This window comes from Poecilia reticulata, chromosome 23, assembly GCF_904066995.2.
Source record: "Poecilia reticulata chromosome 23, P_reticulata-male-v2, whole genome shotgun sequence".
NCBI classification, from domain to species: Eukaryota; Metazoa; Chordata; class Actinopteri; order Cyprinodontiformes; family Poeciliidae; genus Poecilia; species Poecilia reticulata.
Genome location: NC_088852.1, coordinates 3190227 through 3213158, shown reverse-complemented (window position 1 = coordinate 3213158; position 22932 = coordinate 3190227). Strand labels below are relative to the sequence as shown.

The following is a 22932-nucleotide window of genomic DNA, read 5'->3' as shown; positions in this document are numbered from 1 at the left end:
ATCTTGCTGAAAAGTTACTTGTAGATTGTTTTTGTTTTAACTATGATAATATTTGCACTAGAAACTAAACCAAAAATGTTCGGTTAGGTTTTGTGTTCTGTTGTTTTTACTTTGAGTGTCTTGTTGAGGTTCTTGTCCTGCTCCTCCAGGTGAGCGCACTCCTTTTTCAACTCGTTGTTTCGTCTCAGCAGCCGCCGCTTCTCCTCCTGCCTCACTACACACACACACACACACTCCCTCAGAACCAGAACCCGACTCCCCGCTGTAGAACCGAGCGTCGACGCCTCACCCGTCTTGTGCGTCACGTAGGACTGGACGAAGTTCTGAGGCCACGACAGGTTCTCCTTGTTCAGGACCTGAAAGCAGAAGTTACAGCATCACGTTTCCGTGGCCGTTGCTGTGGCAACCTCATCGCGTTTGAACTCACCTTCTTCTGGCACTTGGGGCAGTACCAGGCGCCTCTGGGGGGGCTTTTGATGGGCGGGTGGAGGCAGCTGGGGTGGAAGGCTCGGGGGCAGTTGTGGCAAAGCTGCAACTCTCCGTCCTCCTTACATACGGCGCAGCGATCGTCATGCTCCAGCTCCTCCTGCAAACACCGCAGAGGTCAGCAGAGGTCGCCGAGCCGTGACATCACGAGTCGTGACCTGACCTACCTTCCAGCAGAAATCCTCTGTTAGCGTGTGGATGGAGTAGAGCAGAGGTTAGCGCGTGTTAGAGGAGTTAAAGGTGAGAAAGTATCGACACGCTGCGTTTAAATCTGATAATGACGCAGTTTAATGGAAACTATTGGGGGAAAAAAAACGTTTTTTTGGCGTCTGATCAACAACCAGACGTTAACAGTAGATGGAGGGTCATAGCCTGACGTGTTTTTAATTGCATTTATTATTTAAAACAAACACCGCAAATTCTTAACATTTACAGTGGAAATGCATATTCTTTATGCCGTTTTCATTTAGCCTGCGTCTTTACTGGATTTCAGTCCAAACTAAGATTTTAGATGGTAATTTAGTAATCTATTAAATGTTAATAACCGTTACACAAAGTCAAAACAAGGCCATTTGCTGAAAGAACCACCAACTAAAGCTGTACAAAATATTTAACAAAAACCCCAAAATGTTCTGCTGAAGTGGCAGTTTAAGCTTCATCTGGACTTTTATGATTACGGAGCTCATTTTAAATTTCTGTGATTTATTTCGACACGAGACGATACTTTTATTCTAATACTAATTCAGAAATTTAATTCTGCAGATCTGGCATTATGAAATTGAACACTGCAAAAACAGAAAATATTAAATGCAAGTATTTTTCTCATGTTTTAAGTGAAACAATCTGCCAGTGAAACTAGAACTAAAACTCCTGTATCTTCCTAAAGAGTCACTTGTAAGTTAGTTAAGATATTTATTGTAAACTGAACCAAAAATACTTGGTAAGATTTTAAGTTTTTGCAGTGAAAAGCAGCCAATACTTTCTCAGCACTGTAAAACTGATGAGTTGGTGATCTGCATGAGTCAAGATTATTCTGGTGCTGAAAAACTGGAATTTTCCATGGGAATTATGGGAAATAATTGTTTAATTGAGTCATTTGCAAGTTAAATATAAATATGGTAAAATTTGTATGCACTTCACTTTACATAGTGCATGTTAGGTAACTAACTACACATCACATCTGGTTATTTTAGTGAATATTATGCTCAAAGTCTATATTTCACCCAGACAAATGAAAAGTTTATTCCCAATAATTATCATAGAAATCTTTGTAATTATGGAGCTCTGATTGTTTCTGGTGAGGTGTTGCATTGAGTTTTTTTTTTTTTGCAGGTTGGGAGTTGCGTTACCTCGTGCCGACAGGTAGAGGGAGCTGTTCAGGTAATGTGACGGAAGGCGTTTCCGCTGCACACAAACAGGAAGTGGTTACGGCTGGACATCCCAGAAAGACGGAGGTCTGGAAAAGTTTCTGGAGGTTTTCTCACCTCGGGCTCGAAGAGGCCGCTGTAGGCCGGGTTGGCTGTGCTTCTCCTCTTCCTCTCCTGCCTCTTCATCTGGATCTCTGAAAAACAAAACGGCCCATTAAAGACTCGGCTGGCTCCGTTTGTTTCCAGGTTGGGAGTCGGAGTGAACTCACCTTCCAGTTGCTCTGTAGTGACGAGGCCGAGGGCCACCATGAAGGCGATTTTCTGAAATGGAAGAAGAAGAGTCACTTCCTGGTTCCATCAGTCCTCCAGCTGTTGAGTCTGAATAATAAAACTGATTCACCTCTGGGTCCTCCTCCTTCTTCTTCTTTGGAGGGGATTTTACGGTGGGAGCCTCCGGTGAAGGGAGGTCAGCTGGGGACCCATCGGTGCTGCTGGGGGCCTGCGGCTGGATTATTATCACCTGGAAACAAACAAAAAGAAAGCTTTGAAACTTATGCACAAGCCGACTCGCTCAGGGCACAAAAGAGATTTTATTTTATAGTTCATGGGGGCCCCTTTCTAATGCCACCCTGGGCAAAAACCACAGGTATGAATACATTTAAAAGGCAATGCAGACTAGATGTTTAGTATTAAATGAAAATAAATGTAAAATCTGCTTTAAAATTAGATGATCACTACCGTTTAAAGCTCTTTTCCCATCTCTGAAAATTACACAAATTAAATCTAAAGATAAAACTGAACAATAAGTAGGAAGAGGAATTATTTCAGGAACATGCAGCAGAACTGAGCACAGAGCCCTGTGGCACACCAGTCTGAAGTTAGGGAGTCTCAACAACTCTAAGATTTATGTCTTCAAGGAAATGTACAAACTCATGATACAGCTAGCTGGGGGATGTTAGCAGGGAGTCACAGAACGCAATGGAGACGTGAAACTCAAACTTTTGTCCGACAGAAAAATCTCACGAGAAAAAAACTGAATATATGAGACTAAATCCTGACGAGCTAAATTTAAGATGAACGTATTTAAGGATGTGTGGACATCCTGCAAGTGAGAAACAATCTGAGTACCTAAAGAGTTTGAAAGCCTAATATTTCTCAGCTTTAATTTAATCTTAAAATAACATTTTACCCTGAATTTTAAATTTAGTTCAACTTTACAGTTGTCACATCAGTTTGTTTCTGCCTGAACTACTAAAACCTGTGAAGTTGTCAGTTTTTTTTAAACACTCTCTGCCTCATCAGTTATCCAACTTTAAGGCTTCAGATGTTTTTGTGAGACGTGTCCGTACCTTTACGGCCTCGCTGACGGCCGACACGCCATTCCCAGTGGCGGGCGAGGCGGCGATGATGGCGTAGGCCACGCCGGGCCCTGCAGAGGCGTGCTGGGAGGCGGCGCCCAGGTCAGGACCTGCTGACGGAGAGGCGATGCTCTGGCTGACCTGCTGGTGGTCGGAGCTGAAGGTGCTGTTGGCGGTGGGCAGGGTGGGGGCCTGGCTCTTGGGGCTGACCACAGCTGTGACTCTCTGCAGGCTGAGCGGCTGCAGCTCCTGGCAGGGACTGTGGGGGAGGCTGTTGGGGATCTGGGTCTTTGGCCTGACCTGTAGGGGAAAAAAACATGACAGGTTTATTGTCTTGTTGGGATAATTTAGTAGTTTTATGTTGGATTTTGAAAAAAAAAAGCGAGAAAAATCTAAGTTATGCATCAAAATAATAGGTGAATATCGCTAAATATCCAAATTAAACTGAAGGTTAACGTGTTTTGCTGCCACCTACTGGACAGAACCTGCAATTTAATTTCTGGTCAGATTAGATTTTCCCCAAATAAATCGCTTTGTTCCTTCATATTTACTAGGCTGTCACAATAATACATTTTACTGGACAATAAATAGTCCCAAAAGTTGTTGCAATAAATGATAATATTGTTATTTCAAAACCATTTCCTAGTAATATAATGCTAATGGAATAACGGTGCAAGAATATATTCTCAAGATCAAGAAACTGTCAATTGTAATGAACATTTAACATTGGAACTGGAAACATTTAAAATGTATAAAGGAGCTATTTGAGACCAAAACACCTTTTAACATCTAATTTTTGGTAGAGAGAAAAGATAAAGATAAAAAAATAATTAAATAAATAATGCAAATGGAAATTATCAAGCTTGCTTTTATCAGGTGATGAATTGATCTATTGCTTCAAAATGTGTTCATTATTCAGCTCAGACAAGGAAAACAGGAAAAGCTTCCACTAATGACTTTTGTAAAATGATAAACTTTGTACTGTATGTCAAATGTTTTGAAGATTATTCAAAATGGCGGCTTTTCAATAAAATCGCATGAACAAGCATACTAATGGAAATACTCGCTCGTTTTAATTGATTTACTGCTGATTGCAACAACAGTTCATCTGAAACCAGTTTGACCCAGTTAAAGGTCACAGTGACCCGGTTTACCTGAGGTAGCACAGTGGCTGCTTGTCCTGCCAGCCGGTGCAGAGAGCTGACTTGAGGCACCTTGATGGGCAGAGCAGTGAGAGTTCCCAGCATCTGAAACGCAACAGGCAGAGCCGGTTAGGAGGCCGACCTTAACAGGAAGGTTCGACAAGTTCTGGGTTTTTGTTTGGGTCCAGAAATGAAGTGAAACTTCCTGAACATTAAGGGTTTTAAAACAAAAACAATCCAGCAGCGAAAACAACGACGGGTTCAGTCTAAGACTTCAAGATGTTCTGGGTGGAACAAATAAACGTAGCTGCAAACATTAACCACCAGGGGCGCCGTTTCATCACCTACAGAACCTGCAGGCTAATTTTAATCCAGTAGATTTTAACTATCAAAAATCTCTCCTAAAAAGATTTAAAATCCTAAAAAAATTTTGATTTATAATCAACTTTACTCTGATGGTTCCTCTCACAGAACCATTACAACACAACACGGTCCAAAACCAGCTTAACTGGAATGTCTAAGACCAGTCCAAATCGGAGCTGGAACCAGGCTAAACCAGACCATAAAACAAGTTCATAACCAAACCACTTTAAATCCAAACCAAGGTCACCACAGACCAGTGAGAAATCATTTAAAACAGGGCATGAAATAAAAGGATCCAAAACTAGAATTTAAACCAGAATACAAACCAGTTTAAAACAAAGTCTAAACTAGAATGTAAACCTGTTTAAATCAAGGTTTTAAAACGGAATTTAAACCAGTTTAAACCCAGTTCATAACCTGTTTAAACCCAGTCAGTAAACCAGTTTAAAACCAGCTTGTAAACTAGTTCATAACCAGTCTAAACTCAACCTGCAACCCAGTTTAAACCAGTTTAAGCGCTCCATCTTCTCCAGTAAAGGAGGTGAAAGTTTCTCCTCTTTTCTTCTTCTGTGAAATCCTTTCGTTTCGTCGTATTGTGCTGCAAAGCGGCTCGGTGAGGATGAAGAGGGAGGAGGAGGAGGCGGCCGAGGTCGGTTGCCATGGTAACTGCAGAGCCGAGGATTCTTGCAGTTTCAGGCCTTTCATTTCTGTAATTGCTGCCTGTTTTCTCCAAACCTAACACCTTCAGGGCTCCTCTTCCTCCTCCTCCTCTTCCTCTCATCCTGGATCAGAGATTTCAGTGAAACAAACAGAAACTAAAGCTGAGCTCTGATTGGCTGAGGCTTTAAATACAAACTATTTAAACCTGATGGAGACGAAATGAGATGGAAATAAACATCCTGAGCCGTTTGCTTCACATTTACAGTTAAAAGTTTGAAGCTCATCAGGGCTGAAACGATTAATTGGATTAATCGTTAACTAAAGACTCTAAAGAAGGTGGTCAGAAGGAACTGAACCAAAACTGCAAAACATAAAAAAGATGCATAAATGTTGTATTTAAGAGAAGAAAAAAACTTCTTTGTCTGTAAATCTGTCTATTTTTGCTACAAATGATCGAATGTTTGGCAACTGAATGCTACGTTTAGCAAGAAAATGTTTATTTTCTTCATTAAAAAGGAACAGATTTGTTTATTTGCACATTTTAATGCATCTCTAATACTGTTTAAAACAGACTGAAGTTATTAGATGCAGAATTTATTTACCCAATTAATCATCAGAATAATCAATTTCTAAAATCAACATAAACAGCCCTAAAATACACAAACAAGAAAAGTAGGAGAAAAAAATCTATTTCTAATTTAAATAAAAACCACAGAATGGATAAAATGTTAAAATATGACGGCACAATTTATGCAAAGCAAATATTCCTAAACTTATTGAGACCTGAAAATATTTAATATCAATATTTTTCTGTAAGGAATCCCTAAAAAAGCTGTAAAATATTCTGGATTATCATAAATATCAATCATGCTGCAGCTTGTTTTACTCAAACAGTTTCGATTTAAAACAGGAGAAGATCAAATCAGATCTGATGTTTGGCTTCTTCACGACTCAAACTGCTCTTTGTTTTGCGTCTAGAAATGAGATTATTACAGTGGAGCAGAGGTTGAGAGGCATAAAACGCAAATAAAACCTCCAAATCAATAAAAGGATTAAATTATAGAGAAAAAAAACATGGATTAGAGAGAAGATGTGAGGAGACTGCCAGCAGCCGGTCAAGGTGGAGGCAAGAAGGAGGAGTTTGTCATCTCTGCTCCTGTCATCACAGCAGGATGAAGATGAGGAAGAGGAGGAAGTTATGCACACGCAGCAGTCAAGACGAAGGCGTGCGGCGAAGACGACAGGTTTGTTCTGAGTCGATCATCTCAGGGTAAAACCAGAACTCAGCAGAAATCAGCTGGAACGAAGTGCTGCCTTCAGGTTGCCTCAGTCTGTGCTGGTTTTTAAAGCCGCTGTTCCAGCAGCAGCCAGAAGAGGGCGCTCCTCATCCCTGAGCCTTCAGTAACCTGAGATAAACACCCAGCTGTGTTTACATCCACAAACTTCACGTACATAAACACCCGGAGCGTCGGGGTGGGAATATTTCTGTCAAACTGTTAAACTAAACACACCCGGGCTCACGGAGCCTGATGATGTTTGAACGCTGCCGTCCATCACTCAGCGACCCTGAAGGTCAGAGTTCACCGAGGGTGGAGGAGAGTTCACCGAGTTTGCTTGACCTCCAAAGCGGTGAGAGGTCGAGCGAGGTGGTTACCCCGGCAACACTGCTTCTTCATCAGAGCTGTGACACGCATCAGTTCACCTCTGTGAAACCTTTGAGTTGAACTTGGAAGTCTAAGACGCCTAAAAGGGTTTTAAAACATCCGCTAAAGTTTCCAGCACGTTGGATTCTCAACTTAATAAACCTAAAAAACATATATATAAAAATAAAGAACCTTAAAACCTCCCTAAAAAAATCTACACAACTTTAAAAAAAAAAAAACTTAAAGAAACTAAAAAAAAACTGTAATAAAAAAAACTAAAAACCTACAGAGCCTAAAGAGAAACCCTAAAAAGAAATAAACTAAATTAAAAACTAGAAAAATACCTAAAGAACCAAATGAAAATCCCTAAAGAAACAAAAATCCTTAAACACCTAAAGACTAAAAATAAGACAAAAACTAAAAAAAACAAACTAATAGAACCTAAAAAAAATCCCGAAAAAGTAAAACAAAACAAAAAAGAAAACCTAAAAAAATGCCTAAAGAACCCCCCCCCCCAAAAAAACAACAAAAAAAGACTAAACTAAAAATAAACTTTAAAAAACTAAAAGAAAGATTGAATCTGACCTCTGGTTTTTAGCTCCTCTGCTTCACATCCAATCACAGCTCATCACAGGAAAGCATTAATTATCTGCAGCTCAGGTACCGGCCCTTTAATAGCACATATTCAGCTGACCTCCATCAGTGATTGGATTCAGATCTTCTGCTTTGATTTGCTGCAGTTTGGAGGGCAGAACTAAAACCAACTCACTGATTCATCACAATTGATCCCTGAATTAGCAGACAAAACAGCCTCTGATTGGCTGAGCCTTCAGAGAAAAGCTTCGTATCAAGTGAGAGCGCTCACTCTGACTGAATACGTCAACGGTTTTCATTATAACCTGATCAGGAAACAACATAGTCCCAAAAAAAATAATGTCATTTGAAACTACATTGTTATTTTTAGTGCAATAAAAACATGATTGCAGAGGCAGTTTTGTCACGTGGGCCAAATAAGAAAATTATTTTTAAAAACTAAAATCACCAAAATGCTGTGATTTTTTTAACCTACTCAACCATTAACTACTCCAATTAAGCAGGTAAAATGATCAGATTTTCTTTTCTAAAAACAGAATCATAGATCCAAAACTTCAAATGATTTTCCCTGTTAAATGAAAGGAACCCATTTTGCTTAATATTTTGGGCTCAATTAAAAAAAAAAAAAAATTTCATTCATTCTCATAATTAAAAACAGAATGTAAGTCAGTCTTCATTTCTATTTAGCCGAGTCTTTGTACAGTAATTAAAAGCAGATTTGGGTGCTCCAAGATGTACTTTTGAGTACAAGTCAATGAGTAGCTGCTGTCCTAGTTACCATGACAACGGAAGAAAAACAGAAAGCTTGGAAAAGCTTACTTTGTGCTGCTTTCTGTTGCATTTTGTCCTAATTTATTCTTGAATTGTCGTCGGGTGCCACACAAAATCAATTCAAGGCCACATGTGGCCGCCGGGACTCACTTTGAACACCTCATTTTAGAGTTTAAATAAGAAACCAAGAGTCTGTGATGATGTCTGATGATTGAGGGGGTTCCCCTCCAAAAACCTCAACTCTGAACCTCAATCGTTCACTTTGACAGTGAAAATGCCAAAGATAATCACCTCATTTTCCTTTATGGACACGGTGAAGAGAAAGGATGGGCAGAAGAAGGGTAAAGACTGAGCCTGAGGGCCCGGAGGTTGGGCCCTCCTCTCTCTAACTGCTGGAAAATTACAGCCATGGAGCTCTGATCCCAGCTTATGGAGCAGAATATAAAGCCAGAGAGGCTGCAGCCTGAATCCCAACAAACAGGAAGAACAAGGCTGCAGCGCAGGTTCATTGGAAAACAATAAGGAAAAATATGGATTTATAGCAATATTTACTGATCAGGATTTATACAGGTTTCACCAACTCAAATTTAAGACCAGTATTATGACAGAAATGCACAATAGAAAATCGCTTATTTTAACCAGTTGCATTGCTAGGTTATTTGTACATGACGAACGTCGTCTAACAAAAACAAAAAAGAAAAAACAAACAGCCTACCAAACTGGCGATAAATTTACACTTACTCGTGACAGACGAAGAAAGGTTATATTAGCTGCTAGCTAGCAGTAGACTCAACCGCTTCAAGTCACGAAGTTGCAGCACGAAGCTAGCTAGCAGCTACGGTAGTTAGCGGTAGCCTCGCAGTGACAGAACGCAATGAAGCCAGTTAGCTAATATTTGCAGCTAGTTAGCGGTAGCCTCAATGAAGATGTCTCAAACTTTTGCCTGACAGAAAAGTCCCACCGGACTTTTAACTCTTCTATTCTTATATATTGAATATTGATATTTAATATTTAACATTAAATGGTCCGGCCAACCCAAAAGGTGAACCCGTCTCCGCCCACTCTACAGGTGAGGGTTACCTGGGAGGGAGCCAGCAGCTCCCCGGCTCTCCTGCCGCCGCTGAACGGAACGACTCCGGCACCGGCCGCCTGGAGGTTGATGGGGGACGCCTGCAGCGGTTCCGGCCCCGCCGCCTTCTGGCCGTTAATGTGCGCGGTCACCATGGAAACGGGGGTCTTGGCCGGCACCACGGAGATTGCGATGCCCTGGCTGGGGGGCTTGATGAGCGACAGCGGCTTGGTGGTCCCCACGGGACAGCTTCGGACGGCCAGCTTCTGCGGGAAGACAGGCAGGTGAGTTGATACTTCGTCGCCATGACAACCCTCCCCCCACCTTCCTCGGCCTCTTCTAAAAAGGTTTCCCCATTCCTCTTCATCCTCTCTAAATATTTCATATTTCTGTTCAGGCAGGCAACAAAAACAGTCGAGCTTCCAGAAACGCCCTGAGAGTTTTAAATACATTTTCATATTCCAGCGAATAAATAACAAACCAGAACCATCCAGAACCTGTTGGGTCCTAATTCCTCTCCACCAGCAGCTTCCTGGGAAGCTTTTGTTTCAGGGAATCAATGGAATCCGCAGGCGGCCCGGACAGCCGCCCGCTTCAGGACCCGCTGGCCCGCCGCTCGCCATTCAGAGCCGGGGCCCCTCCTATTGTCTGAAAGGTCACTCATTTAAAGCCTCTGCAGGCTGGAGACCCGAGACCGGCCCCTCCCGGACGGACGGGGGGTCAGCAGGTACACAAAAGGACACGTTAAAACGCTCAGAGCTTTTCAGACACACCTAGGATCGGATTCATGGAGCTTTTAACAACGGCTCGCACTAAAAATAAACTTTTAATCAAGCAGGAAGCTTTAAAATGGGAGGAACCAGCAGTGAATGTCGGAATGACTTCAGTTCATCTCAATGCTGGGAGGAATTTTAATTTTTTTAATTCAACCAATCCACATCCTGTTCATGGACTGATCTTTGAACCTCAGTAAAGTTACAAAAACTTTCAACTGCGGATGTTCGTTATTTATGCAAACATCCAGTTTTATTCATTTTATTTAATTTCTAAGCAACAAGAGAATCCTAGATTAAAAAACTGTATGGAGGTCGAAGTTATTCATCCGATTGCAATCAGATGAAAATAAACTGCTAATAAACAAATTCTTACCAAGTAGTTTTAGTCTAGCTTATAGTCCAAATATTTTAGTACACTTGAAATAAAACTAACTTGCAAGGATTCCTTAATATTTCTTAAAAGTACTAGTTTTAGTAAAATAATCTGTTGGTAGAACAAGACATTTTAACTTATAAAATAGGAAAAATATCTTGTTACACTGGCAGATTATTTCACTTAATATCTTTGACAAAATTAAGAAAATACTTACTCAAGCTGCTATTTCTTGCTGAAAAGTTACTTGTAAGTTAGTTTTGTCTTATTTTAAGCGTTTTAAGATATTTGTACTAGAAACTAGACAAAGATTCTTGGTAAGATTTTGTTTTTGCAGTGTATGAATCAGGAAAACCAAAAATGAGCTGGAAGCCTGTCCCCATCTCTTTCTACAGTATTACAGATACCCACACGGACTAGTCAAAGGCCGTCGACGGACAGGTTCATCATCAGCATGACAACAAGAAGCGTGTGTGGAATAGTTAAAGTAAACTGCCAATCAAAATAAAAAATGGCCAAAATAATGAACTGCTTGATTTTTATAAAAGTTTATAATTGAAAACAGCATTTAAGAATAAAGCACCTTGGATTCATTTTAGATTTTTTGACTGTTTGGGTTTTATTTATTGTTGTGGCCGTGGATCCATCCGGAGCGAGGATCTACCTGACAGAACGCATTAGCGTGGCCATAAGAGTCGCTAACAGGCCGCTAACGAGCTTTTTTCTCCACGTTTCTGCAGAGTTAAGCGAGGATGCAGCAGCTTTCATCAGGGTGCGCTCGCTGCTCACCTTTCATCTAATGACGGTGGAGGAAACGGGCTTTCTGCTGGCCGCCTTGCCGCGGCCTGAGAGCTGATGATGCAGAACATTAAAGCTGCACATCAGCAGCAGCTTTTCTACCGCTGTTGCTCCGGTTTCTGCTGCTGCCTCTTCCAGATCGGAGCAGAAACTGGATCCGAGTTTGCTTTTCTCACCAAACCAACAACAAACAAAAAAACTTCATCTAATCTTACACTTTTAGTTTTTCACTCCAAGCAAAAGGGAAAGAAAAAAAGAGTAAATATTTTGAAAATAAATTAACTTTAAAGCTAAATAGAGTCCTGACTCGTCTCCTCCTGAGGATGACTGATAGGAACAAGGAAGGAAGGAAGGAAAGGAAGGTCACTAAGAAGGAAGGACAAAGGTCTGGGTTGATCTGGTTCATTGATCAGGATGAATCCTGGTTTTCCTGCTTCAGAGGTTCTCCAGTCGAATCCCACTGGGAAACCAGCCGACCCAGAACCCACCAGGACCTAACCACTGGGAGAACTGGGGGAGATGTCCGTTTCCGTCCTGAACAGGAAGTGACCTCAGATCAGCTGATGGTTCTCTACTCCAGCTGTGATCCACTTTGTGAAGTTCTGGACCCTGCAGACCAGAACCGCCCACACAGCTCCACGTTTTACACTTTAAAATCATTAATTTAACACATTTAATCAGAGAAAATCAGAGTTAAGATAAAGAAACTTCTAAAATCTATAGATATGTTATCATGAGTCAGCAATTTTTCCTCTCCCGGTTTTAACGACGTTCTGCTGTAAAGTTGCTCATTCAGCAGGAAAACGGAGCATTTTGAGCCTCTCGACTGGAGAAATTTAATTGAGAACGTGTTCGGCTCTCTGAGTCCATAGTTAAGGTCATTCTGGGCTGTTTACGGCCAGCCAGCTGGATTATCCTCGCTCATTATGCTCGCTTTTTTGATAGGGGCCTTTGAGATAAGGAGGCCGCTGGAAAACGCATTAGTAGCTGTTCAGATTTCCATCAGCGCGGCTGCCAGACGCTCTCTTTGTTTACACTCCATTTACCAGCGAGCTGCTTCAGTCCTGGAAGGGGCTGAGGAAATGGGCGGCTGCTTCTCTTATTCCCAGAGGGACAAAACAACGTCAAATCCACAGGACTGGACCACAGAAATGTTTGAAAATTAGTTTTAGAGTCGTGAAAGTGAAAGCAGATAAACTCCCGCCATGAGCTGCAGGTGTTTGGTGTTTCGGTACCAAAGTTTTGAAGGTTTCCAATCTTAAAAATTCACTTTTTGTCTTGGGCTGAAACGATTAATCGTGAATAATCAATTATTGAAATAATCTCCAACTAATTTATAAATCAATTAATAATTAACTGGAGTGTACAGACTCAAACAAAGGCCATTTGCTGAAAAGATGACCAGCTTAGAGAATAAGCTAAAATTGTACAAAAAATATTTTTTCACCTTTATCTGTCAATGTTTTACCCAAATCTCTTCAAGTGGCAGTTTGAACTTCACCTGGTTCAAATTCACTAAAGGAATGCCATATTACCACATTTTAGGAAATAAAATGTTCATTTTCCCATTTAAAAAATGAATGTAATTATTTATTTGGCTCTTTTAACATATTTTTCAATATTGTACAAAAAGCGTAAGAGGTCAAATGAAACGGCAGCAGAATGTGGCAATATTTTATCCGATTAATCATCAAAATAATTGATAGAGTAATTTGTTAGTGAAGTGCAGAAAAAATTTATTCTACAGGAAATTGCAATACGCAGCTCTCATGTAACATCTCACTTCTGGAAACTTTGTAGCTGATGGCCATCTTGGTAGGCATCCGTAACTATAAAGCAGTTGCTAAGCAGTTGCTATAATAAGAATAAAAAAAGCCATAATTAGACATACTCAGAACTAGCTCCTGCCTTGTTCCTATCCAACGTATAAACTATATACGTAAATTATAACTATTACTTGATTACAGTTTGTGAGTTCTCTACTTTCATTTTGTTGGTATGGAAGCCGTGGTTCATCTATGCCTACCAAGATGGCGGTTCAGAGTTGCAGGAACTACGTATTCCTAGTTGTGGGAATTCTGTATCGATTCAAAATACTCAAAAATTGAAATCAAAATGTGCTGAAGTTGTACGTTTTTGCAACTTCAGCACTCCTGAAATAAGACAAAATGAACTTACAAACTTTTCAGCAAGAAATAGGAACCCGTTTTAAATCAATAATTCCTTAATATTGATGAAAAAGTTCTAGTTTCACTGGCAGATTATTTAACTTATGACAAGATATTTTCCCCACGTTTTATTTTCCAATGGAAAATAAAATAAAAATAATTTTCCAATGGAACAAGAACTTTTTCATCAATACCAAGGAATTACTGACATAAAACAAGCTCCTATATCTTGCTGAGAAGTTACTTTTGAATTAGTTTTGTCTTATTTCAAGGATATTAAGATATTTGCACTATAAACTAGACCAAAAATACTTGGTAAGATTTTGTTTTTGCAGTGTTCTGAATCTAAAATCATGTCTATATCAAATCGCTGGACACAGAAACATTCCCATCTCTAGTTGCAGCCCAAATTAAACTCAAATATTTGGTTTGTTATTGGCAGCCATTTTGGTTCACTCTTCTTCTTCAGTTTTCAGAGTTTTAAATGAATGAATGAAGGAAACTCGACTTCTGATAACTTGAAGAAATTTCTTCAAAGTAGATTCTCCAGTTCTGGAAGTTGGGTTGGAATATCAGGTTCTAGAGGTCACCAACAAGGTCGTCATGGAGTCTCTGGTATCAACGCTCATTCAACTTCCTGTGAGCGTCTTCAACGATGCCAACATGAACAATAAGAAGGAAGGAAGGATGGAAGAAAAGAAAGCAAACTAGCAATGAATGAAGGATGGAAAGGACACTGAAGGAAGGACATAAGTAGAGACCAATGAACCTGCGGTCCGTCGTCGCCCTCTTCCGGTTTCTTGTTTGTAACTTCCTGTAATCTGACAGCCTTCACAGCAGCTTCCCTGCAGAGACGATTAAAACTCCTTTCACTGTCGCCTCCGTTTGATTCTGTTCAGGAACTGAATCAATACCTCGGCGTTTCGGCCTCCATAATAAGCAGCTCTGATTGTTAGTCTAACTGCTCCGGTTCTCCCGCCCGCCGGCAGATAACAATCACATTAAAATGTTCATTATGCGACCGGGAGACAAACACGAGGAGGCGGCCGGCGCTCCATTCATTTCCCACATCATGTGGTCAGTATCCGCCCGACAATAAATCCATTTAAATGCAAATCAAACGCGCCTGCAGCAGTTTTTTTTACTCGGAGTTCATCGGAATGTGACCGAGGGAAGGAAATATCAGGATGCCAACGACCCGGTCAACCGATCAATAAAACATTATTACTACATCAAAGAATCATCTTTTAAAAATCTAGCTTGTCTTTAAGATTATTATTTAGATAAATCCTGCTTTTAATACAAAGATGTAATAAAGGAAACAAAGTTGATGCAAAAATGTAATTTTTCTTCCTTTTTTTCCCCCAATTAGGTCAGGGCCGGCCCAAACCTTTTTGTGGCCCAGAGCAGATTTTTAATCCAGGGCCCATCTATACTCAAATGAGTTGCAACAAATTTAAATTTTTCTTTGGGATCAAAAAAGTGTTTTTGAATTCGAATAGCCCTGTTGCAATAAATCAATTAATCATATAATAAATTGAAATAAGCAAATGATTTCAAATTTTTCTCTTTCTACCAAAAACTGGATGATAAAAGTCTTCCGGCTCAACTAGTCCCTTTTTTAAAGGACAGTTTTGTTCACAGACTTGTTAATTAATTGTATTGTTTTTTTAAAATAATTTAAAATGTCTTAAAGTTGAATCCTTCTTTAGAACTGAAAGTTTATTGATCTTTGAAAATGTGTTCTTGCATTATTACCATTGTATTAACTAAAAATGGTCTCAAACTAACATAATTAAGCCGTGGTCTCTGGTTTGAGTAGCTTGTTGACACAATTTATTGTTTTGTCCACCTCGAATCTGAACTTTAGTCTCATTTTATCAACAGGTTGTATTTACATTTGTTTTTTAAATAACAGCTTAATGCAATTTATCATCCACAATTTTGTTATTGTAATAAGCCTAGATCAATCACTATAAAATAAAATCATGCTCTTGGGGGCCCCCTGGTGGTGTGGAGGCCCTAAGCAGCCGTCTGACTTTCATGTTCAAAGTGAAAAGCAGAATGTTATAATAATATATCTAAATTTATTTTTAAAAAAGTCTAAATATTATCCATCATGGTGGTGATGATGAAGGCGGCTTACAATGATCAGAAGGTCAAACTTACTTTAAACGCTTCAAAAATTGAAACAATCTAACCTAATACATATATTCTGAGTTGAATACATGGAATAAAAGACAGATTATTTGAAAAAACAGATTTATTTAAGCTATTTAATTAAGCCGTGGTCTCTGGTTTTAGTAGCTTGTTGACACAATTTATTGTTTTGTCCACCTCGAATCTGAACTTATTTAGTCTCATTTTATCAACAGGTTGTGTTTACATTTGCTTTTGAAATAGCAGAATTTCCTTTTCTGTCCGCTACATTCAGGTTCAGTTTTTTTTGTGTGTCTAAAATCCATTTTCTTTTTAATCAAAGCTGTCAGAAAAGCTTATGAGTTGTTTTTAGCTTCAAGCTGACCTGCGGGGATTTAATCGAAACCGCGTCGCTGCCGTCTGCTTTTCTTCTCAATGAAAGCCTAAATGATCGAAGCTCATGCTCAGTACTCGAGGTTTCATTAGGAGCGAAACAGCATGGCCGCTCCGCTCAAGTCGGGCTGAACTCGGATTTTATTTTACTGTAGAGACATCAGGGGAGCGGCAGGGGTCCTGACCACAACAACCGCACTGAGGCAAGACAAACAGCAGCTCAATTTCACTCAGGCATCTCACCTGACTCCCGTTTCTAAATTAAAAGCTCAGAGTGGGGTCTTCATTCTGTCAGCAGGAGGCTTTTATACTGAAGGGACGTTTTGATTTCCTGTCCAATAGAAGTTTTAGGAAGTGGTTTGGATTCTGCTGCATTGCTCAAGAGAAATATTTTATTATTTCTGCTTTCTTTTTATGGTTTTATTCTGTAACTTTACTTTTATTATTACTGGCAATATGAATTTATCTTGTTTTATCAATTATAAACATTTCATATTGTATATCTCGACCAACATGTTTAAAAATCTAATTACATAACACACTCAATTATGACTTTTCTACTTTATTTTGAACTTTTTACAGTTTTAAATCAATAATAATGTTTACACGCCATGTATATGGCGTGTAAACATATACATATCGTCTGTAGCAGGGGTGTTCAAAGTGTGGCCCGTGGGCCATTTTTGGCCCTTGAAGTCATCTTGATCGGCCCCCTGACTACAAGTAAAGAAGGGTAAAAATTTGTCCAACAAACCAGAAATAAACTGGTTTAGAAATTGTCTGTTTTTCTTTTGATATGGCAACAATCTAAAGCTTTTTTCTATGTTTTGGTTCTTTAAAGATTTAATACATTTTTTTAAATATTACTGAGCAGGTAAAACTACAAAAAATTTATTTTGTTTTTCATTTAATAACTTTTGTGACACGTAATTTAAATTTGCCAGTTTTTTGTATTTTTATTTTTAATTCATAACTATCATTACTACCACTATAACCACAACTATTTCACATTACGCTATTATATATTCAGTTTATTTTTTTTGCATTTCATTATATGTCTTTTTATTTTATTTATTTACAACATATTTTATAATAAGTTTCTCATTGTTTTAGTCTGGAGTTTCCTCAGCGTGGATCAGAAACCAAACAGCCGGATCAGGACCTGCTGCAGCAGCAGGATGTGGCTGGAGGTCATCGCTGTCGTGAAAACATTTATTTGTGAAGCCAACAGTTCAAACCTTGAGCCAAAGCTCAGAATATCGACCAGCGGCCGCCGCAAGGAGCAGGAAAGGTCAAACTACATCTGAAACGAAGCGCTAAGCAGAGGTGAATCTGCGTTTATTAACCGCAGACGATAAAGAAAAATAAAAAACAGGAGCTTCATCCATGTATTACAAGGAATTACTGGCTCAATTAGAGCTTGAATAGGTTAAAGTTGAGCATAAAAGTGTAAAAATACATCAGAAACTGAACATTTTCCACTTTTTTAACTCACAAATGAGACAAAAATAGTTTTAATTCTAACTGAACATGATATATTTGAAACTATTTTAAACTAAATATATGTCAGAATAAAAATCTTATACATACTGAAAGCATGAAACCTTTTCAGTATTTTTCTAAAAAATGTTGTTTTTTTTAGCCACAGATCTCTTAAAAACTGTTAGGAATTATTGTCAGGATGAGACTTTTTTCCTGTTAGAAAACACATTTTTTTAATTTTAAGCTCTTACTTTCCCCAAAGATCCTCTGTGCAGAAAGTAAAGGGCCAGACCGTCTACTTCCTGAGGCGACCTCAGATGTCGTTTGTGAGCATAAAGTTAATCAGATAAGAAAATAGGGTAAATTTATACCAATTTATGTGGAGAAAAGAGAGATTTTCCAAGCATAATAACTGAACGGTTCACTAATATAAAGTAAACTATTCCTATAACAGAGACACAGAACACCTTTCTATGTGCAACAGTGTAAAAACGCAGGTCAGAACTGGAGCAGAAATTTAAACACCCGTCTAAATGCAGCCAGATTTTGTATTTTTTTTTTTTTGGATTACAGTTTTGACTGAAGTGTGTGTAGATACAGGCAGACTGGGTTCACTACAGAGAACTTTTAAAACCCTCCGTTAGTTGCCGTTTTGTTAATTCTCCAAGCTATTGCTCTCAAACAGTTCTAACGCTTTCCTCCACCATTAAGATCTTCACTTTCTGAATTTAGATTGGACGGATGATGTGTTTTATTAAACAATCTTTTTTTCTTAGCATTCACTTTTATCACAAACAATAAAATATTTTATTCATTTCACCTTTCAAATAAAACGCTTTTGACTGAAATTGTAAAAGCATGATAGGATATTTAATTAACTTCATATTTTAATTTAATCTATTTATTTTAGTTCTTGAGTTACTTATTTAAGTGTCTGTCTAGGGAAATAATTTGGGGTTTATCTTATTTCAGGAAATGTGAAATCTGAACGGACCAGAGGGGATGTGAGGGAGTCCAACTGGGAAGCTTTGGAGCCCCACGCTCTGCCACAGAGAAAACAACCGTTTAACATCCTGGATTAGCCGGGATTAAGGACGGCTGTTGAGCAAACGCCATGGATTGAATGTTTTATCTTCCACACAGACGAGCCAGGAGGGAGGAGAAAGTAAAAGCTGGATTCTGGATAACACCTGGAGAAAAAAAAAAAACTTAAAAACCTCCACAGGTCAATATTTAAGTTATTACTGAAAACTTTCCTAAAATTAGATTAAAATCTCAAAGATATAGTTAAAATTTAAATGTAGCTGCTCTTACTGTGGTGGTACAAATTTAAATCAGATGAAATGTTAAGAATATAAAAACAAGAGACTAAAACATCTCATCAGGACGAAGCTGCAACAACCCGACTCTTATTTTTACATTAATTTAAATAAATGATGTTGGCCTAAAAAAAATATTGGGATTTCACACACAGTATCCAGTAAATTGATTAATCCATGGATTATTCAACAGATTATTTCATTACTGGAGCTCAACAAGATAATAATGAATGCAGCAGTGTTTTCAGTCAGAGGCTTCTTCAAAACCACAGTGATACAGACTGCTACAGGAGATCTGATTTTGCAATATTTTTTTTCTCAATCCCTTTACCAAATAAAATGAGAAAAAAAAGCAGACAGATTGGACATAAAAACATTTTTGTTCTTTAAAAAAACTTAAATTTGTGTTCATTGCCATATGGATCACAAAGTCGACGACTAAGCAGATTTTAATTTTAACATCAAAACAAACAAAATAAACGCAAAACGTTGAGCTGAAATTAGATTACTTAATTTATTTTAAGCTCTTTTTAATAAAAATATAAGCCCAGTCTGGTTTCGTCTTTAAAATAATTATAATTCTAGGGTGTTCACGGTGTGGCCCGATCAAAAGTCAAGAATGGTAAATATTTGTCAACAAAATAGAAAACAGCAGATGGCCCCCAAAATTAGGAAATTTCCTGCTTTTCTTTTAATAAGGCAACAGTCCCAAGTCTTTCTTTATGTTTTGGATCTTTGTTGATACAGAGATTACATTTTTTTAAAATGGGGAAAAAATATATTTTATTTTATGAATTATGTGGTCTGTCAATAGTTCCAAATTTTCCACCACTGTCCCAATTGTTGCTATCTGCTGTGTTTGTGTTAAACAGTCAAAATGAAGAAATGTTTAAGATTTATAAAGTTTTCTGATGACGTTCCTGAACTCAGAGAGAGGAGGGAGGACGGGGAGGCAGACTGAGGGACCAGGAGGAGTGAGGAAGAGGAGGGGGAGGAAGAGGAGGCCAGCAGATGGACTCCTGCAGACAATGGAGGCAGACAAAGAGCAGAAACACAAAAACACTCAGACTAACATCCTAATCTGGATCCTGGATGTGTTCAGACTGAATCTGGATTCACCAGTAGAAACATCTGGAGTCAGAAAGACGTTTCGCTCTCAGAAGATCCCAGAACCAGATGCTTACAGCATTTACCTGGAGGAAAACTTTTGCACTAAATCAGAGGTAAAGAAACCTCTGGGATCGTTTTAAAACGCAGTTTGTGTTGAAGAAACGTGAACATCTGCAGGCGGGTCCGTCTGCGTCTCTGCAGACATCTGAGAACTTCCTGCAGGCGTCCAGAGGGACGAGAGGCGGACAAAGGGACGCTCTCCGCCCGACAACAACCCCCCTCCTTCAGCCTGGGGCAAAGAGGAAACATCCCAATATGCACTGGGGTGGGTGGTCTTCATGAGGGGAGGGTGAGGCGATGATTTCTTTAGTCTGAATCACTCAGAAGGATCCGTTAACACGAACGCATCGAATGACAGATGATACGATTTTCCCAAAATAACCCAACAGATGGTGTTCCTGATGCATCCGCAGCGTTTCTGCTCACGTTTACCTCCTTATGAAAATAGTTCATAATGGTGAAATAAAATAATTTTAGCTATTTAAATCAGAAAAGGATGATTAGGCTTCTTCTGCTGATCAATTTGGGGACTGTTTCTATCTAGGTACTGAAACGATTAATCGATTGAAATAATTGTTAACTAATTTAGTAATCAATTAATTGTTATATGGAGTATTCAGATTAAAAATGATTGTTGTGTTGACAATTAATTAATAGGTTAATTAACACCAGTTAGCAACTAATCTAAATTGGTTTATGATTATTTAAATAACTGATTAATCACGTGAGCCTTAATCCCGATAATCGAGGCGTCCATAAGATTATAAAACGAGGAAATCTTGCAGTGTAATCTAGGAATAACAAACCCATGAAGCCTTCAGAGGACATCTGGAGTTATACGGTTACATTTTCAAATATTCATTGATTAAAAGATTATTTTACCGGATTTTATTTTATGGTATCAAAATAAAAGGGGTTGAGTATGAAAAACACACGCTACACTTTTGAGAAAATTAAAAAATCTAGCCCCAGGAAAATAAAGTTTGTGATTATCCAACCTTTATTCAGACAAAAGTGTTTTTGCTTAAGCAAGAAAAACCTTGAGGAAGCCTAAAGGAAGAACAGAGGAACATCTGAAGGTTGAGTTTTGTCCTCAGACTGTTTTGGTACTTTTGAATCCGTCTGAAAGCGTATCTGTGTTTGTTTAGCAGGTATGAAGCTCCTTTTCTCTGCAGCCAGTCTCTTTTTATCTTCTTCTCGCCTCGCTGAACGCGACAGCTTCCAGGATCAGCCGTTTGGTTTGAGCCAGCAGGTAAATATTGGCCGAGTGGATGTGAAGTGAACACTTTCCACGTCTGCAGCAGGGCGCCTTAGATTAGCTTCTCTCACTCTGTGCTCCAAGGAAAAAACAGGAGCTTAGAAGAGGAGGAGGAAGATTATTTTGGGTCTCCTGGTTATTTTCTTACATTTATTCCTCTCCATTCGACCCTCTGATGGCGGCGGCCATCATCTCAGCTGGATCTGAGCCCGCATTTCCTGCGCTGCATGTTTTACTTCTGCTTTCTGTCAAACTGTTTACACTTCAGGCTGACAAAGTGACAAAACCTGCAGCGATCACAGCTTGACTTTGAGATCAGATCATTACAATTACATCTGACTAAATTAATAAATAAAAGTGATCTGCTGATAATAGCAAATAATAAATAAATGCATTTATTTTATTTTCTAGGCTAGTTTTGAAAATTGCTGTATTCTTGGTGTTGGGACTTTTAAAACTGTTTTTATTGTACTTGAAAATGCCTCAACTTGAATGTGAAATATAACAAAACTAAATTCAAATGGTTTGATATTTGAAGACATTTACAGATTTACAAATTTTATGCCAAGATTTCACTAACCATGTTAACTTCAGTTAAAAAATGCTGAATGTATAAAAAAGAAAGGCAAACAAAATGGACTTTGCATCTTAATGTTGTAAAATTGGGCCTCTGTCTCTTTAAAAACTCCTGCTCTTTCTGTAACTCTGCCTCCAGGATGTCATCCCAACATGGCTCCTTTATTAGTCCTTTAACAATGTTTTTTTAACCAGAGTTGCTCTGAGAAGTAGCTGCTATAATGAGCTCAGCAGAAGCGCAGTTAAACTAGGTGTTTGCTAATTGTTGCTGGCTAGTCTGCAGGAGCTGAGTAGGGGAGGAGCTTCATCCTAGGTCCTTCCAGGCATTTTCCCAAACATGCATGAAATAATCAAAGCAATATTCCAGGTCTGTTTTTGATGGGGAATAACATTATAACACAATTAAAGCTCCAATAAGCTGATTTTAGATGGTACTACCTCTTTAAACGTCGAGAAACCAGCTGGCTCATTTAGCAGGTCCTCTCTGCTGTATTATGATGCTGGAATTGATCTTCCTGATTGGCTCTAATTACACCTCAGGGAGGAAACAGAAGAAGGTGTTCTTCCCTCCTTTTGGCTTCCTGAAGGATCTTGGCACAGAGAAACCCAAACCTGGGCGAATTGTTGAAAAGTCTGCTGCTTTCATCAGAGATGTTCTGCTTCCTGTTAGACTAAAGGAGCACTTTAATCACCTCCTTAAGCCAACAGCAGCAGTAATGATATAAACAGCTCCTACAACTTGACGGTTGTAAGCATAAACTATATAATAATTCTGCTTTAAGCAGCTGAGGAGATAAAATGCATATTTACAACATAAACCTGTAAAAGCGATCCAGCCTTAATTACACACGCTGCTGCGCTGCAACAATTATCCACCCATCACAGACTTTTAATTAGGTTTCGTCTCTCCTGCAGAACGCCGCGCAGCCGCAACGCCAGGCCAGAATCGACTTCCACTCCGTAATGAATCGCAGCGCTGAAATTAAACTGACGGATAATGAATCCTTTCACTTCTCCCTTCCTCTGG

General features: G+C 39.0%; 2 protein-coding genes across 20 annotated transcripts in view; one reads left to right on the top strand and one right to left on the bottom strand.

Moving 5' to 3' along the window:
• Positions 1–2258, top strand: part of LOC103459369 (rho GTPase-activating protein 8) — a 148528-nt gene extending 146270 nt beyond the window's left edge. For all 14 annotated transcript variants that reach the window (XM_081604203.1, XM_081604200.1, XM_081604197.1 and 11 more), the window contains one exon: positions 1819–2258. The gene's annotated coding sequence lies outside the window, so the exon portion shown is untranslated. The remainder of the gene's footprint in view (positions 1–1818) is intronic.
• Positions 1–22932, bottom strand: part of phf21b (PHD finger protein 21B) — a 61402-nt gene that overhangs the window by 2259 nt on the left and 36211 nt on the right. For 3 of the 6 annotated variants that reach the window (XM_008400871.3, XM_081604187.1, XM_081604189.1), the window contains exons 3-13: positions 9465–9719; positions 4366–4458; positions 3203–3511; positions 2254–2373; positions 2123–2174; positions 1971–2047; positions 1836–1890; positions 654–670; positions 428–586; positions 290–356; positions 111–214 (exon numbers count right to left, since the gene is read on the bottom strand). In XM_008400871.3, coding sequence (XP_008399093.1) covers positions 111–214; positions 290–356; positions 428–586; positions 654–670; positions 1836–1890; positions 1971–2047; positions 2123–2174; positions 2254–2373; positions 3203–3511; positions 4366–4458; positions 9465–9719 — 1308 coding nt within the window. Of the gene's footprint in view, positions 1–110; positions 215–289; positions 357–427; positions 587–653; positions 671–1835; positions 1891–1970; positions 2175–2253; positions 2374–3202; positions 3512–4365; positions 4459–9464; positions 9720–9934; positions 10127–22932 lie in introns of those variants that run through there. The other 3 variants (XM_081604188.1, XM_081604190.1, XM_008400869.3) reach the window with 3 other exon arrangements.